At 45.9% G+C, this 22,239-nt stretch overlaps 1 protein-coding gene across 2 annotated transcripts in view; it reads right to left on the reverse strand.

The window, feature by feature from the left end:
• LOC146063174 (phosphofurin acidic cluster sorting protein 2-like) overlaps nt 1–22,239 on the reverse strand; it is a 130,229-nt gene that overhangs the window by 69,818 nt on the left and 38,172 nt on the right. For both annotated transcript variants that reach the window (XM_083175302.1, XM_083175301.1), the window contains exons 3-9: nt 17,304–17,391; nt 16,134–16,223; nt 13,692–13,817; nt 11,926–12,088; nt 6,533–6,615; nt 4,752–4,835; nt 1,184–1,240 (exon numbers count right to left, since the gene is read on the reverse strand). In XM_083175302.1, coding sequence (XP_083031428.1) covers nt 1,184–1,240; nt 4,752–4,835; nt 6,533–6,615; nt 11,926–12,088; nt 13,692–13,817; nt 16,134–16,223; nt 17,304–17,391 — 691 coding nt within the window. The remainder of the gene's footprint in view (nt 1–1,183; nt 1,241–4,751; nt 4,836–6,532; nt 6,616–11,925; nt 12,089–13,691; nt 13,818–16,133; nt 16,224–17,303; nt 17,392–22,239) is intronic.

A 22,239-nucleotide genomic window follows, 5' to 3' on the forward strand; every position in this document is an offset into this window, starting at 1 on the left:
TGGCATTGATTGGTGCTTTATGCTTCACTCAGACACAGAATATACTTTGCATTAACATACAGGCTGGGTATCCCTCATCCAAAATATTCCAAAAAACGTAGGTTTTCAGAATATCTTGTTTTTTTGGCTCCCCCCAAGGGCATAACTAATATTGTGGCGCCCCCCCCCCCCCCCCCCCCAAATTATTACCTTACCCCTCCGCATGCCGCCGCCGCCAGCCCCGCATTCAGTCCGGCACCGCAGATAGCTTTCGGGCTCCGTCTCCTGCAGTAATGAAAAATGACATGACAAAATGGCTGCCCCCGTACAGCAGACAGTTTTTTTTAGGGATGTTAGAGGAAGCGGCGGCCTCCTCTAGCATCCTTAAAAACTGTCTGCTATTAGGGGGCAGCCATTTTGTCGTGTCATTTTTCATTACTGCAGGAGACGGAGCCCGGGGGCTATCTGCGGTGCCGGACTGAATGCGGTGGCGGCGACATGCGGAGGGGTAAGGGGGGGTCTGACCAGAGTGCCCGGGCACCGGGGGCGCCCCGCTGGCGCTTGCTCCCCCAAGCAGCCGCGGTGGCTGCCTTACGGTAGCTACGCCTCTGCTCCCCCCCACAAAAAAAAAACAACAATTTTTTTTATACTTACCTCGTCCCTCGTGTCAATCAGAATCCCCTTCAGTGGCATCCCCGGTCCCAAGGATGCATTTTGCGAGTGCGCCACCTGGGATGTCGCTGAAGAGGAATCCGAAAGCCACCATGGTCGTCAGGGGACACCATGGACTTTGGGGCACCACCGGGGGACCAGGGGGTATGAAACAAAAATTTTATTCCGAAATCCGCAATAATCCCTTATCCAAAATGCTCATGTCCTGAGCATTTCACATAAGGGACACTTAACCTGTATATACAGTATATTGTTTTAGTGTGCCTAGCGCAAAAGAGCGCAGAAGATGATGGCGCCAACCTGAACATTACTTTATCACGTCTTAAAATCTGTATACAGGCGATAAAATGCTATTTCTGCATGCAAAGGTACATAGACATGTAATCCGGATGGTGACACGTGAGGAGTGAATCCTGCATAAACATATTCCATCTGGGTGGTATATAGTGGCATGGGCCAGTACAATACAGTGATATACTGTGATGCATGCGTAAGAAGGATGGGTATTTGTGCTCATTATAGTAACACTCACGTCTTCATTTACTTTAAATCTCTTCAATAATGATACAAACTTCTGTTTAAAATTTGGCTGTAAAGGAAAGAGGAGATAATTACAGGTCTGCTAAATACACAAATATAGTAATGTACCAGCGTTACTGGTATAGATGTGTGTAGGGGAGGTGTGAGGGTGTACCAGTGTGAGTAGTACAGGTGGGAGTAGGGGAGGTGTGAGGGTGTACCAGTGTGAGCAGTATAGGTGGGAGTAGGGGAGGTGTGAGGGTGTACCAGTGTGAGTAGTACAGGTGGGAGTAGGGGAGGTGTGAGGGTGTACCAGTGTGAGTAGTACAGGTGGGAGTAGGGGAGGTGTGAGGGTGTACCAGTGTGAGCAGTATAGGTGGGAGTAGGGTAGGTGTGAGGGTGTACCAATGTGAGTAGTACAGGTGGGAGTAGGGGAGGTGTGAGGGTGTACCAGTGTGAGTAGTACAGGTGGGAGTAGGGGAGGTGTGAGGGTGTATCAGTGTGAGTAGTACAGGTGGGAGTAGGGGAGGTGTGAGGGTGTACCAGTGTGAGAAGTACAGGTGGGAATAGGGGAGGTGTGAGGGTGTACCAGTGTGAGTAGTACAGGTGGGAGTAGGGGAGGTGTGAGGGTGTACCAGTGTGAGTAGTACAGGTGGGAGTAGGGGAGGTGTGAGGGTGTACCAGTGTGAGTAGTACAGGTGGGAGTAGGGTAGGTGTGAGGGTGTACCAGTGTGAGAAGTACAGGTGGGAATAGGGGAGGTGTGAGGGTGTACCAGTGTGAGCAGTACAGGTGGGAGTAGGGGAGGTGTGAGGGTGTACCAGTGTGAGCAGTACAGGTGGGAGTAGGGGGGGTGTACCAGTTTGAGTAATACAGGTGGTAGTAGGGGAGGTGTGAGGGTGTACCAGTGTGAGTAGTACAGGTGAGAGTAGGGTAGGTGTGAGGGTGTACCAGTGTGAGTAGTACAGGTGGGACTAGGGTAGGTGTGAGGGTGTACCAGTGTGAGTAGTACAGGTGGGAGTAGGGGAGGTGTAAGGTTGTACCAGTTTGAGTAGTACAGGTGGGAGTAGGGGAGGTGTGAGGGTGTACCAGTGTGAGTAGTACAGGTGGGAGTAGGGGAGGTGTGAGGGTGTACCAGTGTGTGTAGTACAGGTGGGAGTAGGGGAGGTGTGAGGGTGTACCAGTGTGAGTAATACAGGTGGTAGTAGGAGAGGTATGAGGGTGTACCAGTGTGAGTAGTACAGGTGTGAGTAGGGCAGGTGTGAGTGTGTATCAGTGTGAGTAGTACAGGTGGGAGTAGGGGAGGTGTGAGGGTGTACCAGTGTGAGTAGTACAGGTGGGAGTAGGGGAGGTGTGAGGGTGTACCAGTGTGAGTAGTACAGGTGGGAGTAGGGAATGTGTGAGGGTGTACCAGTGTGAGTAGTACAGGTGGGAGTAGGGGAGGTGTGAGGGTGCACCAGTGTGAGTAGTACAGGTGGGAGTAGGGAATGTGTGAGGGTGTACCAGTGTGAGTAGTACAGGTGGGAGTAGGGGAGGTGTGAGGGTGCACCAGTGTGAGTAGTACAGGTGGGAGTAGTGGAGGTGTGAGGGTGTACCAGTGTGAGTAGTACAGGTGGGAGTAGGGTAGGTGTGAGGGTGCACCAGTGTGAGTAGTACAGGTGGGAGTAGGGGAAGTGTGAGGGTGTACCAGTGTGAGTAGTACAGGTGGGAGTAGGGGAGGTGTGAGGGTGTACCAGTGTGAGTAGTACAGGTAGGAGTAGGGTAGGTGTGAGGGTGTACCAGTGTGAGTAGTACAGGTGGGAGTAGGGTAGGTGTGAGGGTGTACCAGTGTGAGTAGTACAGGTGTGAGTAGTGTAGGTGTGAGGGTGTACCAGTGTGAGTAGTACAGGTGGGAGTAGGGGAAGTGTGAGGGTGTACCAGTGTGAGTAGTACAGGTGGGAGTAGGGGAGGTGTGAGGGTGTACCAGTGTGAGTAGTACAGGTAGGAGTAGGGTAGGTGTGAGGGTGTACCAGTGTGAGTAGTACAGGTGGGAGTAGTGTAGGTGTGAGGGTGTACCAGTGTGAGTAGTACAGGAGGGAGTAGAGGAGGTGTGAGGGTGTACCAGTGTGAGTAGTACAGGTAGGAGTAGGGTAGGTGTGAGGGTGTACCAGTGTGAGTAGTACAGGTAGGAGTAGGGTAGGTGTGAGGGTGTACCAGTGTGAGTAGTACAGGTGGGAGTAGGGGAGGTGTGAGGGTGTACCAGTGTGAGTAGTACAGGTGGGAGTAGGGGAGGTGTGAGGGTGTACCAGTGTGAGTAGTACAGGTGGGAGTAGGGGAGGTGTGAGGGTGTACCAGTGTGAGTAGTACAGGTGGGAGTAGGGGAGGTGTGAGGGTGCACCAGTGTGAGTAGTACAGGTGGTAGTAGGGGAGGTGTGAGGGTGTACCAGTGTGAGTAGTACAGGTGGGAGTAGGGGAGGTGTGAGGGTGCACCAGTGTGAGTAGTACAGGTGGTAGTAGGGGAGGTGTGAGGGTGTACCAGTGTGAGTAGTACAGGTGGGAGTAGGGGAGGTGTGAGGGTGTATCAGTGTGCGTAGTATAGATGGGAGTAGGGTAGGTGTGAGGCTGTACCAGAGTGAGTGGTACAGGTGAGGGAGGGGGGGGGGGGTGTGCACCAATATGAGTAGTAAAGGTGGGAGTAAGGAAGGTCTGATGGTGTGCCAGTGTGAGTAGTACAGGTTGGAATAGAAGAGATGTGTGTAAAGCTGTAATACAGGTGAGTGTGTTACAGTGTGAGTAGGGTAGATGTGAGTGTGTACCACTGTGAGTAATATACGTGAGGATGTACCAGTGTGAGTAGGGTAGATGTACCAGTGTGAGTAGGGTAGATGTGAGTGTGTACCACTGTGAGTAATATACATGAGGGTGTACTAGTGTGAGTAGGGTAGATGTGAGTGTGTACCGCTGTGAGTAATACACGTGACGGTGTACCAGTGTGAGTAGGGTAGATGTGAGTATGTACCGCGGTGAGTAATACAGGTGAGGGTGTACCAGTGTGAGTAGGGTAGATGTAAGTGTGTACTGTGCGAGGGGATCAGTTAGCCAACACATACCCTGGCATGGCAGAGCCGGAGGGGGAGGGGGGGCGTTCGGTGAAGGCAGAGTTTATGGACTCACTGGCCAGCGAATGTACGCTCAAAGAGATGTCGTGGGCGCTAGAACAAATGGTGGCCTGATATTTAATGTGCTAATCAGCTGCCACAATAGCGGAGGTATGCCAACCCCCAAACATTGCGAAGAGAAGAACAGTATTCTATGTGAAGCTCGACAACACATAAACTAAGTTCCAAAATGTAAAAAATGTATTACACAATAATAAAAATAAGAATGAAAATAAGCATAAAAATATACAGAAAAACACACAAAGAAAACATTAAGTGTGTTTTTATGTATATTTCTTTGCTTATTTTCATTCTTATTTTTATTATTATGTAATAATTTTTTTACAACTTGGAGTGAATGTACGCTGCCTAGCGGGCCAACCTGAATCAGGCACAAAGTGTGCTATCATCTTTTTCACAGCAGAGATGCTGTATACAGTAATTACCTGTCGGCTGAGCGATGTGCTACGAATCAACTTCCTGCCAAGCTTCTTCGGCCTCCTAATCTCATCCTCTTCATCGTCTACATCCTGGTTAGGAAAAATTCAGCCCCAATTATACCACCACCACCACCGCCACCAACAACCACCACCACCACCACCACCACACAATCCTCCAGAACGGGGAGAAGAGCTCCACCCAAACAGGTTCCTGGTAAATCAGTATCAAAAAAAGAATTTCTAAGCCAAATGGGGGTATTCAATCCCCCACCGCTATTCCCGTCAGCATTGAACAGGGATCTTGGCAGAACGGACCCGACTTTAGACGCAGTCAGGCCCGTTCCGGCGAGAACAACTGTGGATTGTTGAGCTCCCGGCCATAGTTCGCCGATCCACAGCCATATCTCGTGGGCACGCTCCCTTTTCGACGTTGGGCAGGCAGGACATTGAATCCCGCTTGCCGATTCTTAGTCGAGCCGACCAAGAACGGGACAGGGTCACGGCTGTCGGGCCAGCCTAACAGTGGTGACCCGGGATTGAATATCCCCTTAACAATGATTCCGTAACATGATCGTGGGAAAATATCAACAAACGAGTCATGAAGATCGTATTCAATATTCTGTTTAATAAGTTAATTAATGGGATGTCCTAACGATATCTCTGGTTATGCAATCAGCATTATGGGAACTATATACAAATACTGTTATGATTCCATATGTATTAGCAATATACTGTGCACATGGCAGGGGTGACAGCATAAGTTTGGGACACTGGGCCGTGGGGGATTCCAGACCCCAAGCATCACCCCAGATCACATGTCCTTGATCTCCTGTTATTACGTGAACAAAGACGGATGAGCGATAAGTCATTTACACTTGCGGTAGGGTATTGGATCTTAGGTCACGAGAGCTCAGTGTAAATTGCGTTATCCTGACACATAAATGCGTCTCCTTTCGCCTGCAAAGACAGATGAGGAGCGTAATGCATAAAGGGGGGTGTTCACTGTACAAAGAGGTGTCTCATTTTATGTTACATGTATATTGACGGTGGACCTGATTAAACTTTTGTTAGCAGAGCAAAAAAAGCAGGCGAATGGGCAAAACCATGTCGAAGTGCAGGTGGGGCAGATGTACCATGGGCCTTATTCTAGTTCACTCTTTCTGACAAAATCCTTCTTAGATGGACAAAACCATGTGCACTGCAGGTGGGGCAGATGTAAAATGTGCAGAGAGAATTAGATTTGGGTGAGTAATTTTGTTTCTGTGCAGGGTAAATACTGGCTGCTTTATTCTACACTGCAATTTAGATCTCACTTTGAAGTAAAACCCCACTCAGATCTAATTCTCTCTGCACAAGTAACATCTGCCCCACCTGCAGTGCACATGGCTTTGTCCATCTAAGAAGGATTTTGTCAGAAAGAGTGAACTAGAATAAGGCCCAATGTGCAGAGAAAGTTAGATTTGAGTGGGGTGTGTTCAAACTGAAATCTAAATGACAGGGCTACATGCAAAAGCAGACAGTATTTACCCTGCACAGAAACAAAATAAATGTACTTGCTCCCCCCTGCATAGAAACATGGTTTGTTCCACATGATGAGCGATGCCTCGTTGCTCTGGAGGCATTTATGCACAATATTAATGCACACATGGAAACCCAAATGTGCAGACACGTCTCTTCTCATTCGCCAACACACTTACACGTGGGAAGATCACACAAGTTGCATCGTGTATCACCTGCTGCACTCATATAAGCTGGAAAGCGTCTATACGGGGTTGTCTTACACATACCTGCCCCTGCCCTTCATCGCTGCCTTCTGGCTCTGAGGAGTAGCTATAATCATCGTCTTCCTCCTCCCAGTAGTGGTCAGCATCTGGAAAACATTGAGCTATATAATCAGGACAGGACTATGCATGAAGTGAGCACTCTATGGTACAGAGAAGAGGCAGCACAGACCACCAACGACACATCTCCATAGGTCCATCATGTACAGGCTTGTGGGATGTATTACAGAACTGATGGAGCAACAACTGTGTGACTATGGGGGTCCAGGGACCGATGATGTGGACGCTCACCGCAGGGCGGGCTGGGGGCTGTCGCATGAGGACACTTAGGCCCTTATTCTAGTTGATTCGGTCGGATGCGTATTTTCGGACAGGAACCGATTGTTCTTAGCCCCGCCTTCCGTACAGATCGCTCACACCGTCCGTATGCGGTAAGACGCCGATCGAACTGACGGTAAGTGGATGTTTCATGTGAACACCTCCTCCATCTGTGGGAACCTCCCCCATCATTCGATGGTCGCAGACCTCGAATGATGGACCGAGTGGTCAGACAGCACCGAGTGCTCCGGACCACTCGGGCATTTCTATGTGCGAAAGCAGGGATATGGGCGGGCAGCTGGCATCCGGCTATGTCATATGTCCGCCCCACATGGGAACGTCCATGAAACGCGGGGCGTACGCATATGGTAATGAGCTCAAACAGCCCTTCACGCCCCTCTCCACCCCCTGTTCCGATTGCACCGACCGATCGCTTTGTGTACAGAATCACACCGTATTCGGACGTGCGCAGCGTTCGAACATGTGCAGATACTCCTCCGCACATGCGCAAACACCAACCATCGGCCGTCCATCCACATTCGGAGCCATCCGACTCAATCAGAATAAGGGCCTTAGCGTTTCCTGGGCGTGTGCACCCAAAAAACGCTGGGCGTCCCCAAGCGAATGTAGGCGGGTCGAAGCCAGCACGGGGGGGGGGGCCATCTCTGTCCCAGATGTCAGATCAGTCTGAGTGTTATCTACAAGCGGGCAAAAATCATTTGATGGCCGGCAACCATACAGTAGAATGATTTTTTTGCCCATACGCCCATGAATCTGTCAGCATCTACATCTATACACATCCCCGCATGCCGGGGCGGACATTTGCACGGCGGCAGAGGGAGGGCATTTTTTGCCCGGCGGGCAGGATTTATCAGCTCTGTACCCTGCTTAGCAAACCAACCTAAATCAGGCCATAAGTGTACTGGGATCTGGAAAACATCCATTGAGACCCTGGCCCTTATTCTGGTTCACTCGCAAAGGCAAATTCCTTCTCAAATGGACAAAAACATGTGCACTGCAGGTGGGGTAGATGTTACTTGTGCATAGAGAATTAGATTTGTGTGGGGTTTTTACTTTAAAGTGAGATCTATATTGCAGTGTAAAAATAAAGCAGACAGTATTTACCCTGCACAAAAACAAAATAACTCACCCAAATCTAACTCTTTCTGCACATGTTACATCTGCCCCACCTGCAGTGCACATGGTTTTGTCCATTTGAGAAGGAATTTGCCTTTGCGAGTGAACCAGAATAAGGGTCCATGTTATAATTACCCAACATTCTCCTGGGTCCAATGCTATGATTCCCACTATGAAAGCCATTTTACACTGAAAAGAAGTGTTACTCTGTCCCCACCTCCTTTTTAATGTGAAGTTTTGGTATATATACCTCCTAGGCTTCCTCAGAGGAAAGTGTCCCAGTATTATCTTTACTCACTGACATGATGCATGAAGAAGCCCACGGACACTTGAGGGTGAGATGTACCAAATCTTCCAGAGAGAACAAGTACCAATCAGCTTCGATTAAGTGTACACCCGGTTAGATTTAATCTATTTTTCGATTTTATTTTCCTTATATAAGCAAAATGGAATCGAAATCAAACGCAAATCAAACGCATTCGATTTTGGTTAGATTCAGGTGCGCGGCATCGAACGGAATAGAAAAAAAGACAGTGCAGGCAAAACTATATAGTACAGATCTGTGCTACGTAGTCCAAACCAAATGTGTGCGCGGCACCGTGCGATTCGATCAGATCGAATCGAGATTGAATAGAACGTAAATCGCTCCGTGTGTACACTACTTAACTGTATAGGCGGGATTCGAAAAAGGACAGTTAGGTGTTAATTGGTTGGTACTTTGGGGTAGATGTATTAACCCTTTTGGGTCCAAAGGATAGTCAGGCTCAACAGCCCCAGCGCTAGTAGCAGATCCACTTTAAAATAAGAACATTAACATCGTTCACCATTAATTGTAGACCCTTTTTGAATTAAACAAAAAAAACTTACAATTAATTTAAACATTTAAACTAGATTGTTTATACTGCAAAAAAAATAATAATTTTGGACTGCAAAGGGTTAAGTACCAGCCCTTGCCGTTATTTGTGCAGACCCACTTCACCTCTAGATCTCGGTGAAGTGAGGGCAGATAACGGCCGCATGTATCACTGTATACTGTTGTTGGAGTATAGTGTTAAATCACCTATCTGGTGATCGGCGCTCTCCCACTATCTTATTGGTCAACAATAAAACCATTATTGCTTTGTCTAAACAATCACCAGCTGTCGGAACATCCGGGGACAATGCTGCGCGGCAACATCTGTAGCTATGAGTCCATAGCTACAGATGTTGGAACAGTCATTGCCACTGACCGCTCATACATCAGGGCACCCCGTCATCTCACACACATCACCAGAATAGTACAGTGATATCTGCAGCACATAATCGGCCTGATTCACATTGACTCGCTAATCAGCGTAATTTCGCTGCATAGTGAGCGGGTAAACGCTGCCCGCCAGGCTTGGGAATGACAGCCGCCCCCCACTGTCTTCGTTCGCCAAACCTACTGCCGCATTTGCATGCGATTGGATGTGTACTCTCACACATCCATTCGCACACGAGTGTACGGGTACACAATTATACGATGGTCGCTGACCAATGAATGACTTTGCCTCCCGTTTGCAAATAAAATCAGCCTAGAAGAAAGCAGAAGGGGCGGGCAGCTGACATCATGTGAGGTCAGCCGCCAACCCCCCGATCAGGCTTCGGCGCGCCTGCGTTCACATGTGGACGCCCAGCGTTTTTCTGGGCGCACCCACCGTTTTTCTGGGAATGCCCAGTAACGTCCCCATGCTGCAGCCCCCTGCACGCCCCCCTGTCCGCACCGATGTTTGCGAACGTCTCGGCAAATGTAATACTCGCCAAAGGCGTTCGCACTGCGGGACTGTACATGCGTATTTCAGCAATCGGCCCATTGCGAATCGGCTCATTGCGAGCCAACCTGAATCAGAGACAATGTGCGCTGATAGCACCAATGTCCATAATGCCAAATAATACATCTACCCCTGTATCTCTCTCCACTTTCTCTCTCTCCTGAGAGGAAAGTGTCTCCTTTGCTCCCTGTTCTAATCTGCCATGTTTTTCGCCTTATGTCATATAAGCGTTCTCCTCCGAGGGAAGTGTTACAGAGCTGCTTGTTCCTCTCTCTGACATGACGCGTTTCTCCCAGTAATACATGATGTTGTTCCATTCTCCTCTGCTTCCCCATAGGGAGAGGTAACAGTAATATCTTATTACGCTGCCTTACATGGTGCTCGGTTTATCACATCCTAATATTCAGTCCTATAACTTACTATTATTTTCCTTCCCTTACATGACGCGTTTCTCCCAGTAATACATGATGTTGTTCCATTCTCCTCTGCTTCCCCATAGGGAGAGGTAACAGTAATATCTTATTACGCTGCCTTACATGACGCTCGGTTTATCACATCCCAATATTCAGTCCTATAACTTACTATTATTTTCCTTCTGTTACATGACGCGTTTCTCCCAGTAATATATGATGTTGTTCCATTCTCCTCTGCTTCCTCATAGGGAGGGGTAACAGTAATATCTTATTACGCTGCCTTACATGGTGCTCGGTTTATCACATCCTAATATTCAGTCCTATAAGTTACTATTATTTTCCTTCCCTTACATGATGCGTTTCTCCCAGTAATACATGATGTTGTTCCATTCTCCTCTGCTTCCCCATAGGGAGGGGTAACAGTAATATCTTATTACGCTGCCTTACATGATGCCCGGTTTATTACATCCTAATATTTAGTCCTATAAGTTACTATTATTTTCCTTCCCTTATATGACGCGTTTCTCCCAGTAATATATGATGTTGTTCCATTCTCCTCTGCTTCCCCATAGGGAGAGGTAACAGTAATATCTTATTACGCTGCCTTACATGGTGCTCGGTTTATCACATCCTAATATTCAGTCCTATAAGTTACTATTATTTTCCTTCCCTTACATGACGCGTTTCTCCCAGTAATATATGATGTTGTTCCATTCTCCTCTGCTTCCCCATAGGGAGAGGTAACAGTAATATCTTATTACGCTGCCTTACATGGTGCTCGGTTTATCACATCCTAATATTTAGTCCTATAGGTTACTATTATTTTCCTTCCCTTACATGACACGTTTCTCCCAGTAATGATGATGTTGTTCCATTCTCCTCTGCTTCCCCATAGGGAGGGGTAACAGTAATATCTTATTACACTGCCTTACATGATCCTCGGTTTATCACATCCTAATATTTAGTCCTATAAGTTACTATTATTTTCCTTCCCTTATATGACGCGTTTCTCCCAGTAATATATGATGTTGTTCCATTCTCCTCTGCTTCCCCATAGGGAGGGGTAACAGTAATATCTTATTACGCTGCCTTACATGGTGCTCGGTTTATCACATCCTAATATTCAATCCTATAAGTTACTATTATTTTCCTTCTCTTATATGACGCGTTTCTCCCAGTAATATATGATGTTGTTCCATTCTCCTCTGCTTCCCCATAGGGAGGGGTAACAGTAATATCTTATTACACTGCCTTACATGGTGCTCGGTTTATCACATCCCAATATTCAGTCCTATAAGTTACTATTATTTTCCTTCCCTTATATGACGCGTTTCTCCCAGTAATATATGATGTTGTTCCATTCTCCTCTGCTTCCCCATAGGGAGAGGTAACAGTAATATCTTATTACACTGCCTTACATGGTGCTCGGTTTATCACATCCTAATATTTAGTCCTAGAAGTTACTATTATTTTCCTTCCCTTATATGATGCCTTTCTCCCAGTAATATTTGATGTTGTTCCATTCTCCTCTGCTTCCCCATAGGGAGGGGTAACAGTAATATCTTATTACGCTGCCTTACATGGTGCTCGGTTTATCACATCCCAATATTTAGTCCTATAAGTTACTATTATTTTCCATCTCTTATATGACGCGTTTCTCCAGCTCTAGTATGGTGCAATATAAGTTGCCTTATCCTCTGTCTCCTCAGACAGCGGGTGGCAGTATGGAGGCATTTCTCACCCAGGCCTTTGATCTTCGGCCGTGTCGCTGCGTGCACCTCCTCGTGGTCGATGGGCTGGCTGGACAGGGAGAGGATGCTGATTTCTGCCACTCGTATTGCAGGATCTTTCCTATTACTGTGTAGATCCAGGACCTTCATTCCCTCAGTGGGACGCTGCATCACCTGCGTGACAGGAAAACAAGATATCTGGTGATACTAAAATGGGGCAGGTTCACTGGTAGGAAAATACTGCCTCCTACTGGAGTATATACAGGAGTCATTACCAAACTGTGGCCCTCCAGCTGTTGTAAAACTACACATCCCAGCATGCTTTGTGATACGTTTAGCATTCCTTAAGAGCAAAACTGTGGCAAGGCATGATGGGATTTGTAGTTTCACAACAGCTGGAGGGCCATAGTTTGGACATGCCTGATATACAGTATATAGACGTATATGGGACAATCAGTGACCACTATTGCAGATGTTTGTGTGGAAATAATCGGTTATAGTCATTCTTTTTTGGGGAGTACTGTTCCTCTTTGCTTTGCCTCCTACAGTTGTGACACTATAGGTTCAAGCACCAAATCTTATTCCCTGAGCATCAAACACGGTTTCTTCTGCTTGCTGTAAGCCTGAAGCTGGTTTTCTACCAGTTTATGTCCATATGCTGAGAACAGTGACTTATACAGGGATTCCGATATCAATTGGAATGCCGCTGCAGGTATCCCGACTGCCGGGATGCCGAACGGTGAGTAACTGGAGCGGGTTAGTGTTGCACCAGGGGTGGAAGGGGTTAGGTTTAGGTGGCGGGGTGCGGGAGTTAGGTTTAGGCACTAGCAGGGAGGGTTAAGGTCGGGTTGCGGGGGAGTGGTTAACTTAAGAGGTTATGGGAGGGTTAGAGGTGGGCAGGCGGAGGGTAAGTATACTTACCTCATCACTATCGTGATTCCCTCCTCCGAGATGCCAGCATCAGTATTCCGACCACCAGCCACTGGTCATCTGTATGTATGTATGTATGTATGTATGTATCCTCTTGTACAATGGCATGGACCAGACATACTAGTCCCTAGCTATTCCTGAACATGACCCCCCTTCCGTTCACACAACAGCCGCCAAGCAGGACCTGTGGGATCCTTGTAGTCCTGCCCGGTTCTATCTGAGATGATTCTTGGTGAGAACCTTGCTTTCTACTAAACTCTGAGAGGTAGATGTATGAAGCAGCGATAAGGGAGGAGAAGTGAGCCAGAGGAGAAGTGGCCCAGGGCAACCAATCAGCACTGATGTAACATCTGTAATTTGCATAATATTAAATTATACAGAGCAGCTGATTGGTTGCCATGGGCCACTCCTCCTCTGGATTACTTCTTCCTTATCGCTGCTTCATACATCTGCCCCTGAGTTCCTGATTGGCCAAATGGTAACATGAAGTTGAAAAAGAGGCATTTTTTTTTTCTTTTAAAAGGTGAACTATATATGTCTTGAAATATAATACTAGGGACTTGTGTTTTACTGTCGGTACATGCCATTATGTCAGAAGTTAGTGTAGCAGAATTTGCCCGTTAATCGAGTATTTAAGCTTCCAACCTCACCGGTGTGAGTATTATATGTATGCGTATATGTGATTTAGGGACTACCTTGTGCAGTACATCCAGTAGGAGCACACAGTGTGCAATATCCAGAAGTGTAACTATGTGTAACATGTACAAATGTCCTTTCAGATCAAATGAAGCTTCAGTTTGCTTCTAAACTGGAAATGTTACAGGAATATCCAGAGAGACCACATTACCTCTGCCATGTTAATGACTCCAATGGCCAAGGACTTGTAGCCCAAGATGGTTCTGTTCTTGTACCGTTTCCTCCTCTGTAACATGATTTGCAGGTTGTTTGCGTCTCTCTTTAAAAAGTGAGGATACTGGAGAAAGAAGACGACAGAGCTGACACTTAGTATAAAGGCGCGAGGTAACATAAATGTACTGTTAAAGGGCTTTCTGAGCGATATCTTTTACTATATCCACTAGTGCAGAGGTGGCCGATCCGGTCCTCGAGATCTACCAATGGTCGACGTTTTCCAAATCACCTAGCTTGTGCACAGCTGTAGTCATTGCTAACCGTCACATTCCATAGATCACCTAGCTGGTGCACAGCTGTAGTCATTACTAACCGTCACATTCCATAGATCACCTAGCTGGTGCACAGCTGTAGTCATTACTAACCGTCACATTCCATAGATCACCTAGCTGGTGCACAGCTGTAGTCATTACTAACCGTCACATTCCATAGATCACCTAGCTGGTGCACAGCTGTAGTCATTACTAACCGTCACATTCCCTAGATCACCTAGCTGGTGCACAGCTGTAGTCATTACTAACCGTCACATTCCCTAGATCACCTAGCTGGTGCACAGCTGTAGTCATTACTAACTGTCACATTCCCCAGATCACCCTAACTGGTGCACAGGTGCAGTCATTACTAACTGTCACATTCCCAGATTACCCAGCTGGTGCACAGGTGCAGTCATTACTAACTGTCACATGACCCAGATCCCCTAGCTGGTGCACGTCTGTAGTCATTACTAACTGTCACATTTCCCATGTCACCTAGCTGGTGCACAGGTGTAGTCATTACTAACTGTCACATTTCCCAGACCCCCTAGCTGGTGCACAGGTGTAGTCATTACTAACTGTCACATTTCCCAGACCCCCTTGCTGATGCACAGGTGTAGTCATTACTGTCACAGTTCCCAGACCCCCTAGCTGATGCACAGCTGTAGTCATTACTAACTGTCACATTTCCCAGGTCACCTAGCAGGTGCACAGCTGTAGTCATTACTAACTGTCACATTTCCCAGACCCCCTAGCTGGCGCACAGGTGTAGTCATTACTAACTGTCACATTTCCCAGACCCCCTATCTGATGCACAGGTGTAGTCATTACTGTCACATTTCCCAGACCCCCTAGCTGATGCACAGCTGTAGTCATTACTAACTGTCACATTTCCCAGGTCACCTAGCAGGTGCACAGCTGTAGTCATTACTACAGTAACTGTCACATTTCTCAGATCACCTAGCTGGTGCACAGCTGCAGTCATTACTAACTGTCACATTACCCAGATCACCTAGCTGGTGCACAGCTGCAGTCATTACTAACTGTCACATTACCCAGATCACCTAGCAGGTGCACAGCTGTAGTCATTACTACAGTAACTGTCACATTACCCAGATCACCTCGCTGGTGCACAGCTGCAGTCATTACTAACTGTCACATTTTCAAATCTGCTGCATTCATTCCTACTATAGATCCACAGGTTGCCTGATATAATGTACATGAACTGCTGGTAGATCTTGAGGAACGGTTTGGCCACCCCTGATTTAGGTGGTTATTCTGGTTGATTCGCAAGGCTGCGAATTTGCATCCTCGCAAGTCCACCAAACCCCACCTTGCAAGTCCACCTGGCTGACAATGCGTCAGGTATATTTCCACTATTACTTATGCTGATAATGTTTTATCTTGTGCACTCACTATCTGCGCGCTCCTTCTGAACGGTCTTCCTTTTTTCTATATTATTATATATTCAATATTGGGAGACAGGTGCAGACCCTGAGGTCTGTTTTATATGGATTGTAATTTAGCTTTTTGGTTTGCAAATTACCCTATACAGTCTAGGGCCTTATTCAGGTTGGTATGCAAAAAGCAAACGCCTGCTTTAATGGACAAAACCATGTGCACTGCAGGTGGGGCAGATGTAACATGTGCAGAGAGATGTGTGTGGGGTGTGTACTGATATCCATATTGCAGTGTAAAAATAAAGCAGCCAGTATTTACTGTGCACAGAAACAAAATAACACCCAAATCTATTTGGCGGACTGCACCACCCCCCAGGTAGAGATCTTACCTTCTACTCCACACCCCATAAGTCTTTTTTTTAGAATTAGATTATTTCCTATTGTCTAATTCATTTATACACAAAGCAACGTCTTCTGGGATTGAGCCTTCAGGGGGTGATTCAGGCTCGGTGTGGTCCGATCCGATCCCCTGGCCAATGGTGGGGGTTTGTTCAGGCATGTGCACGTATATGAGTCTGAATCGGGCCCTTTATGTCTTACTGATCACCCCATGATTTTGTTTGGACAGTTGGAGCGATAATCGAGCATTGTATGACCTGCTCATGTTCCTCTGTATGGAAGTACATCAGTCAGACTCCCAATACTATAATGGGAAAGGTCAATTACCTGGAGGGAAAAGGTCAACTCCAGCTCGGTCTCCATCACGCCACTCGGAGGCAAGTGATACTCATTGGAGCGGAGAACTCTCTTGGATCCCTGGAAGGAGAAGATTCGGCATCACAGCTTCACTAGAGAATTATACGCAGCACATCATTAGAATGTCAGCATTAGCCAGCAATTCCCATGTCTCAGGAAGCCGCAACAAATGCAAGTCATTGTGGGTTCAGATTCGTACCCATATTTCCTCACAAACACTAGGAAAATGATAACAAGTGATTTAGAGGAGGGCACTAAGTACATGTTTATGGTAATATCAATGTTTTACAGGAAAAGCTCAACGCATATGTCCCGCAATGTCGCTTTCACAGCCTCATAGGCTGCAGCATTACTGACACACGGCTGGAGTTGGGTGACGGCAATGGGCAGGGTTACAGGAAATGGGGGCGTGTCCGCTACAGTGTCTATGTGTGCCGGAGCCAATGGCTGTGTTCTTGGAAGCAGCTACACCGCCTCTGGCAGAGGGATCTCATTGGACATCCTCAGATGTCCGATGTCAATACAGAAGATCCTGGCTGGGTATTGTTATAACATTTGCTGTAAATATATATATATATATATATATATATATATATATATGTATACACACACACAACACTGCCTAATCTACACTAACTCTTCACATGCACACAATACTATATAATCTACACCATGGGACAAATGTATTAAGGTGTGAGATTACTGTAAGAGATTTTGAGAGAGTTTTCCCTTTTTTTTTTTTTTTTTAAAGCGGCAATCATTTACGATGCAAAACTGGGTTGATTTTGCCATGGAATTGATTGCTGCTTAAAAAAAAATTGGAAGACTCTCCCAAAGGACAGGTCATTATCATATAATAATTGTGACTTATTCCCATTTTCGGGGTTTAGCCACAAATATTAAGAATGTATGTAGGAGGGACCACAGCAGGAATCTTCTATCCCTGCTGCAATCCCTCTATATCCCCTCGTGGCCGAAAGGATCGGTTTGGCAATGCGATCCTGGGCAGTAAATGCCCCGCCCAGATTGCATTGTATATACGATCCAATTATAAATGAGCCCAAAATCTCTAATTCTCTAATTCTCCCACCCGAATATATTTGTCCCTAATACTCCATATCGGCACAACGCTACACTTACCTGCAGCTTCACCGCAATAACCACCGAGTTCAGATCTCTGTCCAATTCTCTCAGCACCAGAAGTCTCTTGAGGGTCAGACTGCAGAGTCTGAGGAGATGAGGCACAATGACCATAGTAAGAATACTATACTGTAGTATACAGACAGCAATACGACAGTCACGCCATGACAGTGGGCCTGATTCAGGACTGTTACCAAGGCTGCAATTATTGCAGATGGACAAAACCATGCTGCACTGCAGATGGGGCAAATGTAACATGTGCAGAGAGCTCAGCCGACCAGAAGGCCCGCCCGGCAGGCCCGCACATCACGTTGTATGATCCCTAAAATGTGCATACAATCATTCGATTCATCGAACAGATGTGGTCGATATTGAATGATTGCATGCTATATCTCATAAGTGTATGGGCTACATAACAGGACAACAGGTAGAAAATAAGATTACTGAGGAAGGAGAGTAACTGGACATTATAGAGAGGATATTATATTATAGAGGGAGGAAAGTAAGAGGATACATAACAGCTGAGACATTATACTGTGGGGAGAGGTTGAGTAAAGTCCTGTACACACTAGACGACCCTGGCAGCGGCCAATATAGATAACAATATTGGCCGTGGCCACAGGTGGTTGATATTGAGCGATATCGGTAAACAATATCATTCTGTGATGTCACGAGACTCGTTAAACATGATGGACCTGCATGTTCAGCAGACATCAACGGTCATTAACAACAGGCGGGAGCGCGCATCGATAACGATATTAAGTGTAAACACTAGACAATATTGTGAAAGATAACGCTCTTTATACCGACATCATACTGTGGGGAAAGGATAAAGAAGAAGACCTTAAAGCAGAGACACTATACTGTGGGGAAAGGATGAGTAAGAAGACCTTACAGCAGATACTATACTGTGGGGAAAGGATAAATAAGAAGACATTACAGCAGAGATACTATACTGTGGGGAAAGGATGAGTAAGAAGACATTACAGCAGAGTTACTATACTGTGGGGAAAGGATGAGTAAGAAGATCTTACAGCGGAGACAATATACTGTGGGGAAAGGATGAGTAAGAAGACATTGCAGCAGAGTTACTATACTGTGGGGAAAGGATGAGTAAGAAGACATTACAGCAGAGTTACTATACTGTGGGGGAAGGATGAGTAAGAAGACATTACAGCAGAGACACTATACTGTGGAGAAAGGATGAGTAAGAAGATCTTACAGCGGAGACACTATACTGTGGGGAAAGGATGAGTAAGAAGACATTACAGCAGAGACACTTTACTGTGGGGAAAGGATGAGTAAGAAGACATTACAGCAGAGTTACTATACTGTGGGGAAAGGATGAGTAAGAAGATCTTACAGCGGAGACACTTTACTGTGGGGAAAGGATGAGTAAGAAGACATTACAGCAGAGATACTATACTGTGGGGAAAGGATGAGTAAGAAGACCTTACAGCGGAGACACTATACTGTGGGGAAAGGATGAGTAAGAAGACATTACAGCAGAGATACTATACTGTGGGGAAAGGATGAGTAAGAAGACGTTACAGCAGATACTATACTGTGGGGAAAGGATGAGTAAGAAGACATTACAGCAGAGATACTATACTGTGGGGAAAGGATGAGTAAGAAGACATTACAGCAGAGACACTATACTGTGGGGAAAGGATAAGTAAGAAGACCTTACAGCGGAGACACTATACTGTGTGAAAAGGATGAGTAAGAAGACATTACAGCAGAGATACTATACTGTGGGGAAAGGATGAGTAAGAAGACCTTACAGCGGAGACACTATACTGTGGGGAAAGGATGAGTAAGAAGACGTTACAGCAGATATATTATACTGTGGGGAAAGGATGAGTAAGAAGACCTTACAGCAGAGATAATATACTTTGGGGAAAGGATGAGTAAGAAGACATTACAGCAGAGACACTATACTGTGGGGAAAGGATAAGTAAGAAGACATTACAGCAGATACTATACTGTGGGGAAAGGACGAGTAAGAAGACATTACAGCAGAGATAATATACTGTGGGGAAAGGATGAGTAAGAAGACATTACAGCAGATACAGTATACTGTGGAGAAAGGATAAGTAAGAAGACATTACAGCAGAGATACTATACTGTGGGGAAAGGATGAGTAAGAAGACCTTACAGCAGAGATACTATGCTGTGGGGAAAGGATGAGTAAGAAGACCTTACAGCGGAGACACTATACTGTGGGGAAAGGATGAGTAAGAAGACATTGCAGCAGAGACACTATACTGTGGGGAAAAGGATGCGTAAGAAGACATTACAGCGGAGACACTATACTGTGGGGAAAGGATGAGTAAGAAGACATTACAGCAGATATACTATACTGTGGGGAAAGGATGAGTAAGAAGACATTGCAGCAGAGACACTATACTGTGGGAAAAGGATAAGTAAGAAGACATTACAGCAGAGATACTATACTGTGGGGAAAGGATGAGTAAGAAGACCTTACAGCAGAGATACTATGCTGTGGGGAAAGGATGAGTAAGAAGACCTTACAGCGGAGACACTATACTGTGGGGAAAGGATGAGTAAGAAGACATTGCAGCAGAGACACTATACTGTGGGGAAAAGGATGCGTAAGAAGACATTACAGCGGAGACACTATACTGTGGGGAAAGGATGAGTAAGAAGACATTGCAGCAGAGACACTATACTGTGGGGAAAAGGATGCATAAGAAGACATTACAGCAGAGACACTATACTGTGGGGAAAAGGATGAGTAAGAAGACATTACAGCAGAGATACTATACTGTGGGGAAAGGATGAGTAAGAAGACATTACAGCAGAGATACTATACTGTGGGGAAAGGATGAGTAAGAAGACCTTACAGCGGAGACACTATAATGTGGGGAAAGGATGAGTAAGAAGACATTACAGCAGAGATACTATACTGTGGGGAAAGGATGAGTAAGAAGACCTTACAGCAGAGATACTATACTGTGGGGAAAGGATGAGTAAGAAGACCTTACAGCGGAGACACTATACTGTGGGGAAAGGATGAGTAAGAAGACCTTACAGCGGAGACACTATACTGTGGGGAAAGGATAAGTAAGAAGACCTTAAAGCAGAGATTCTATACTGTGGGGAAAGGATGAGTAAGAAGACATTACAGCGGATACACTATACTGTGGGGAAAGGATGAGTAAGAAGACATTACAGCAGAGATACTATAGTGTGGGGAAAGGATAAGTAAGAAGACATTACAGCGGAGACACTATACTGTGGGGAAAGGATGAGTAAGAAGACCTTACAGCAGAGACACTATACTGTGGGGAAAGGATGAGTAAGAAGACCTTACAGCAGATACTATACTGTGGGGAAAGGATAAGTAAGAAGACATTACAGCAGAGATACTATACTGTGGGGAAAGGATAAGTAAGAAGACATTACAGCGGAGACACTATACTGTGGGGAAAGGATGAGTAAGAAGACATTACAGCAGATATACTATACTGTGGGGAAAGGATAAGTAAGAAGACATTACAGCAGAGACACTATACTGTGGGGAAAGGATGAGTAAGAAGACCTTACAGCGGAGACACTATACTGTGGGGAAAGGATAAGTAAGAAGACCTTACAGCGGAGACACTATACTGTGGGGAAAGGATGAGTAAGAAGACCTTATAGCGGAGACACTATACTGTGGGGAAAGGATGAGTAAGAAGACATTGCAGCAGAGACACTATACTGTGGGGAAAGGATAAGTAAGAAGACATTACAGCAGAGACACTATACTGTGGGGAAAGGATAAGTAAGAAGACATTACAGCAGAGATACTATACTGTGGGGAAAGGATGAGTAAGAAGACATTACAGCAGATACAGTATACTGTGGGGAAAGGATGAGTAAGAAGACATTACAGCAGAGACACTATACTGTGGGGAAAGGATAAGTAAGAAGACCTTACAGCGGAGACACTATACTGTGGGGAAAGGATGAGTAAGAAGACCTTACAGCAGATACAGTATACTGTGGGGAAAGGATGAGTAAGAAGACCTTACAGCGGAGACACTATACTGTGGGGAAAGGATGAGTAAGAAGACCTTACAGCGGAGACACTATACTGTGGGGAAAGGATAAGTAAGAAGACATTACAGCAGAGACACTATACTGTGGGGGAAGGATAAGTAAGAAGACATTACAGCAGAGACACTATACTGTGGGGAAAGGATGAGAAAGAAGACATTACAGCAGAGACACTATACTGTGGGGAAAGGATGAGTAAGAAGACCTTACAGCGGAGACACTATACTGTGGGGAAAGGATAAGTAAGAAGACATTACAGCAGAGACACTATACTGTGGGGGAAGGATAAGTAAGAAGACATTACAGCAGAGACACTATACTGTGGGGAAAGGATGAGTAAGAAGACATTACAGCGGAGACACTATACTGTGGGGAAAGGATAAGTAAGAAGACCTTACAGCAGAGATACTATACTGTGGGGGAAGGATGAGTAAGAAGACATTACAGCGGAGACACTATACTGTGGGGAAAGGATAAGTAAGAAGACCTTACAGCAGAGATACTATACTGTGGGGGAAGGATAAGTAAGAAGACATTACAGCAGAGACACTATACTGTGGGGGAAGGATGATTAAGAAGACATTACAGCGGAGACACTATACTGTGGGGAAAGGATGAGTAAGAAGACATTACAGCGGAGACAATATACTGTGGGGAAAGGATAAGTAAGAAGACCTTACAGCAGAGATACTATACTGTGGGGGAAGGATGAGTAAGAAGACATTACAGCGGAGACACTATACTGTGGGGAAAGGATAAGTAAGAAGACATTACAGCAGAGTTACTATACTGTGGGGAAAGGATGAGTAAGAAGACATTACAGCAGAGACACTATACTGTGGGGAAAGGATGAGTAAGAAGACATTACAGC

Source organism: Crinia signifera, chromosome 3, assembly GCF_055691185.1.
Source record: "Crinia signifera chromosome 3, ASM5569118v1, whole genome shotgun sequence".
Taxonomy (NCBI): domain Eukaryota; kingdom Metazoa; phylum Chordata; class Amphibia; order Anura; family Myobatrachidae; genus Crinia; species Crinia signifera.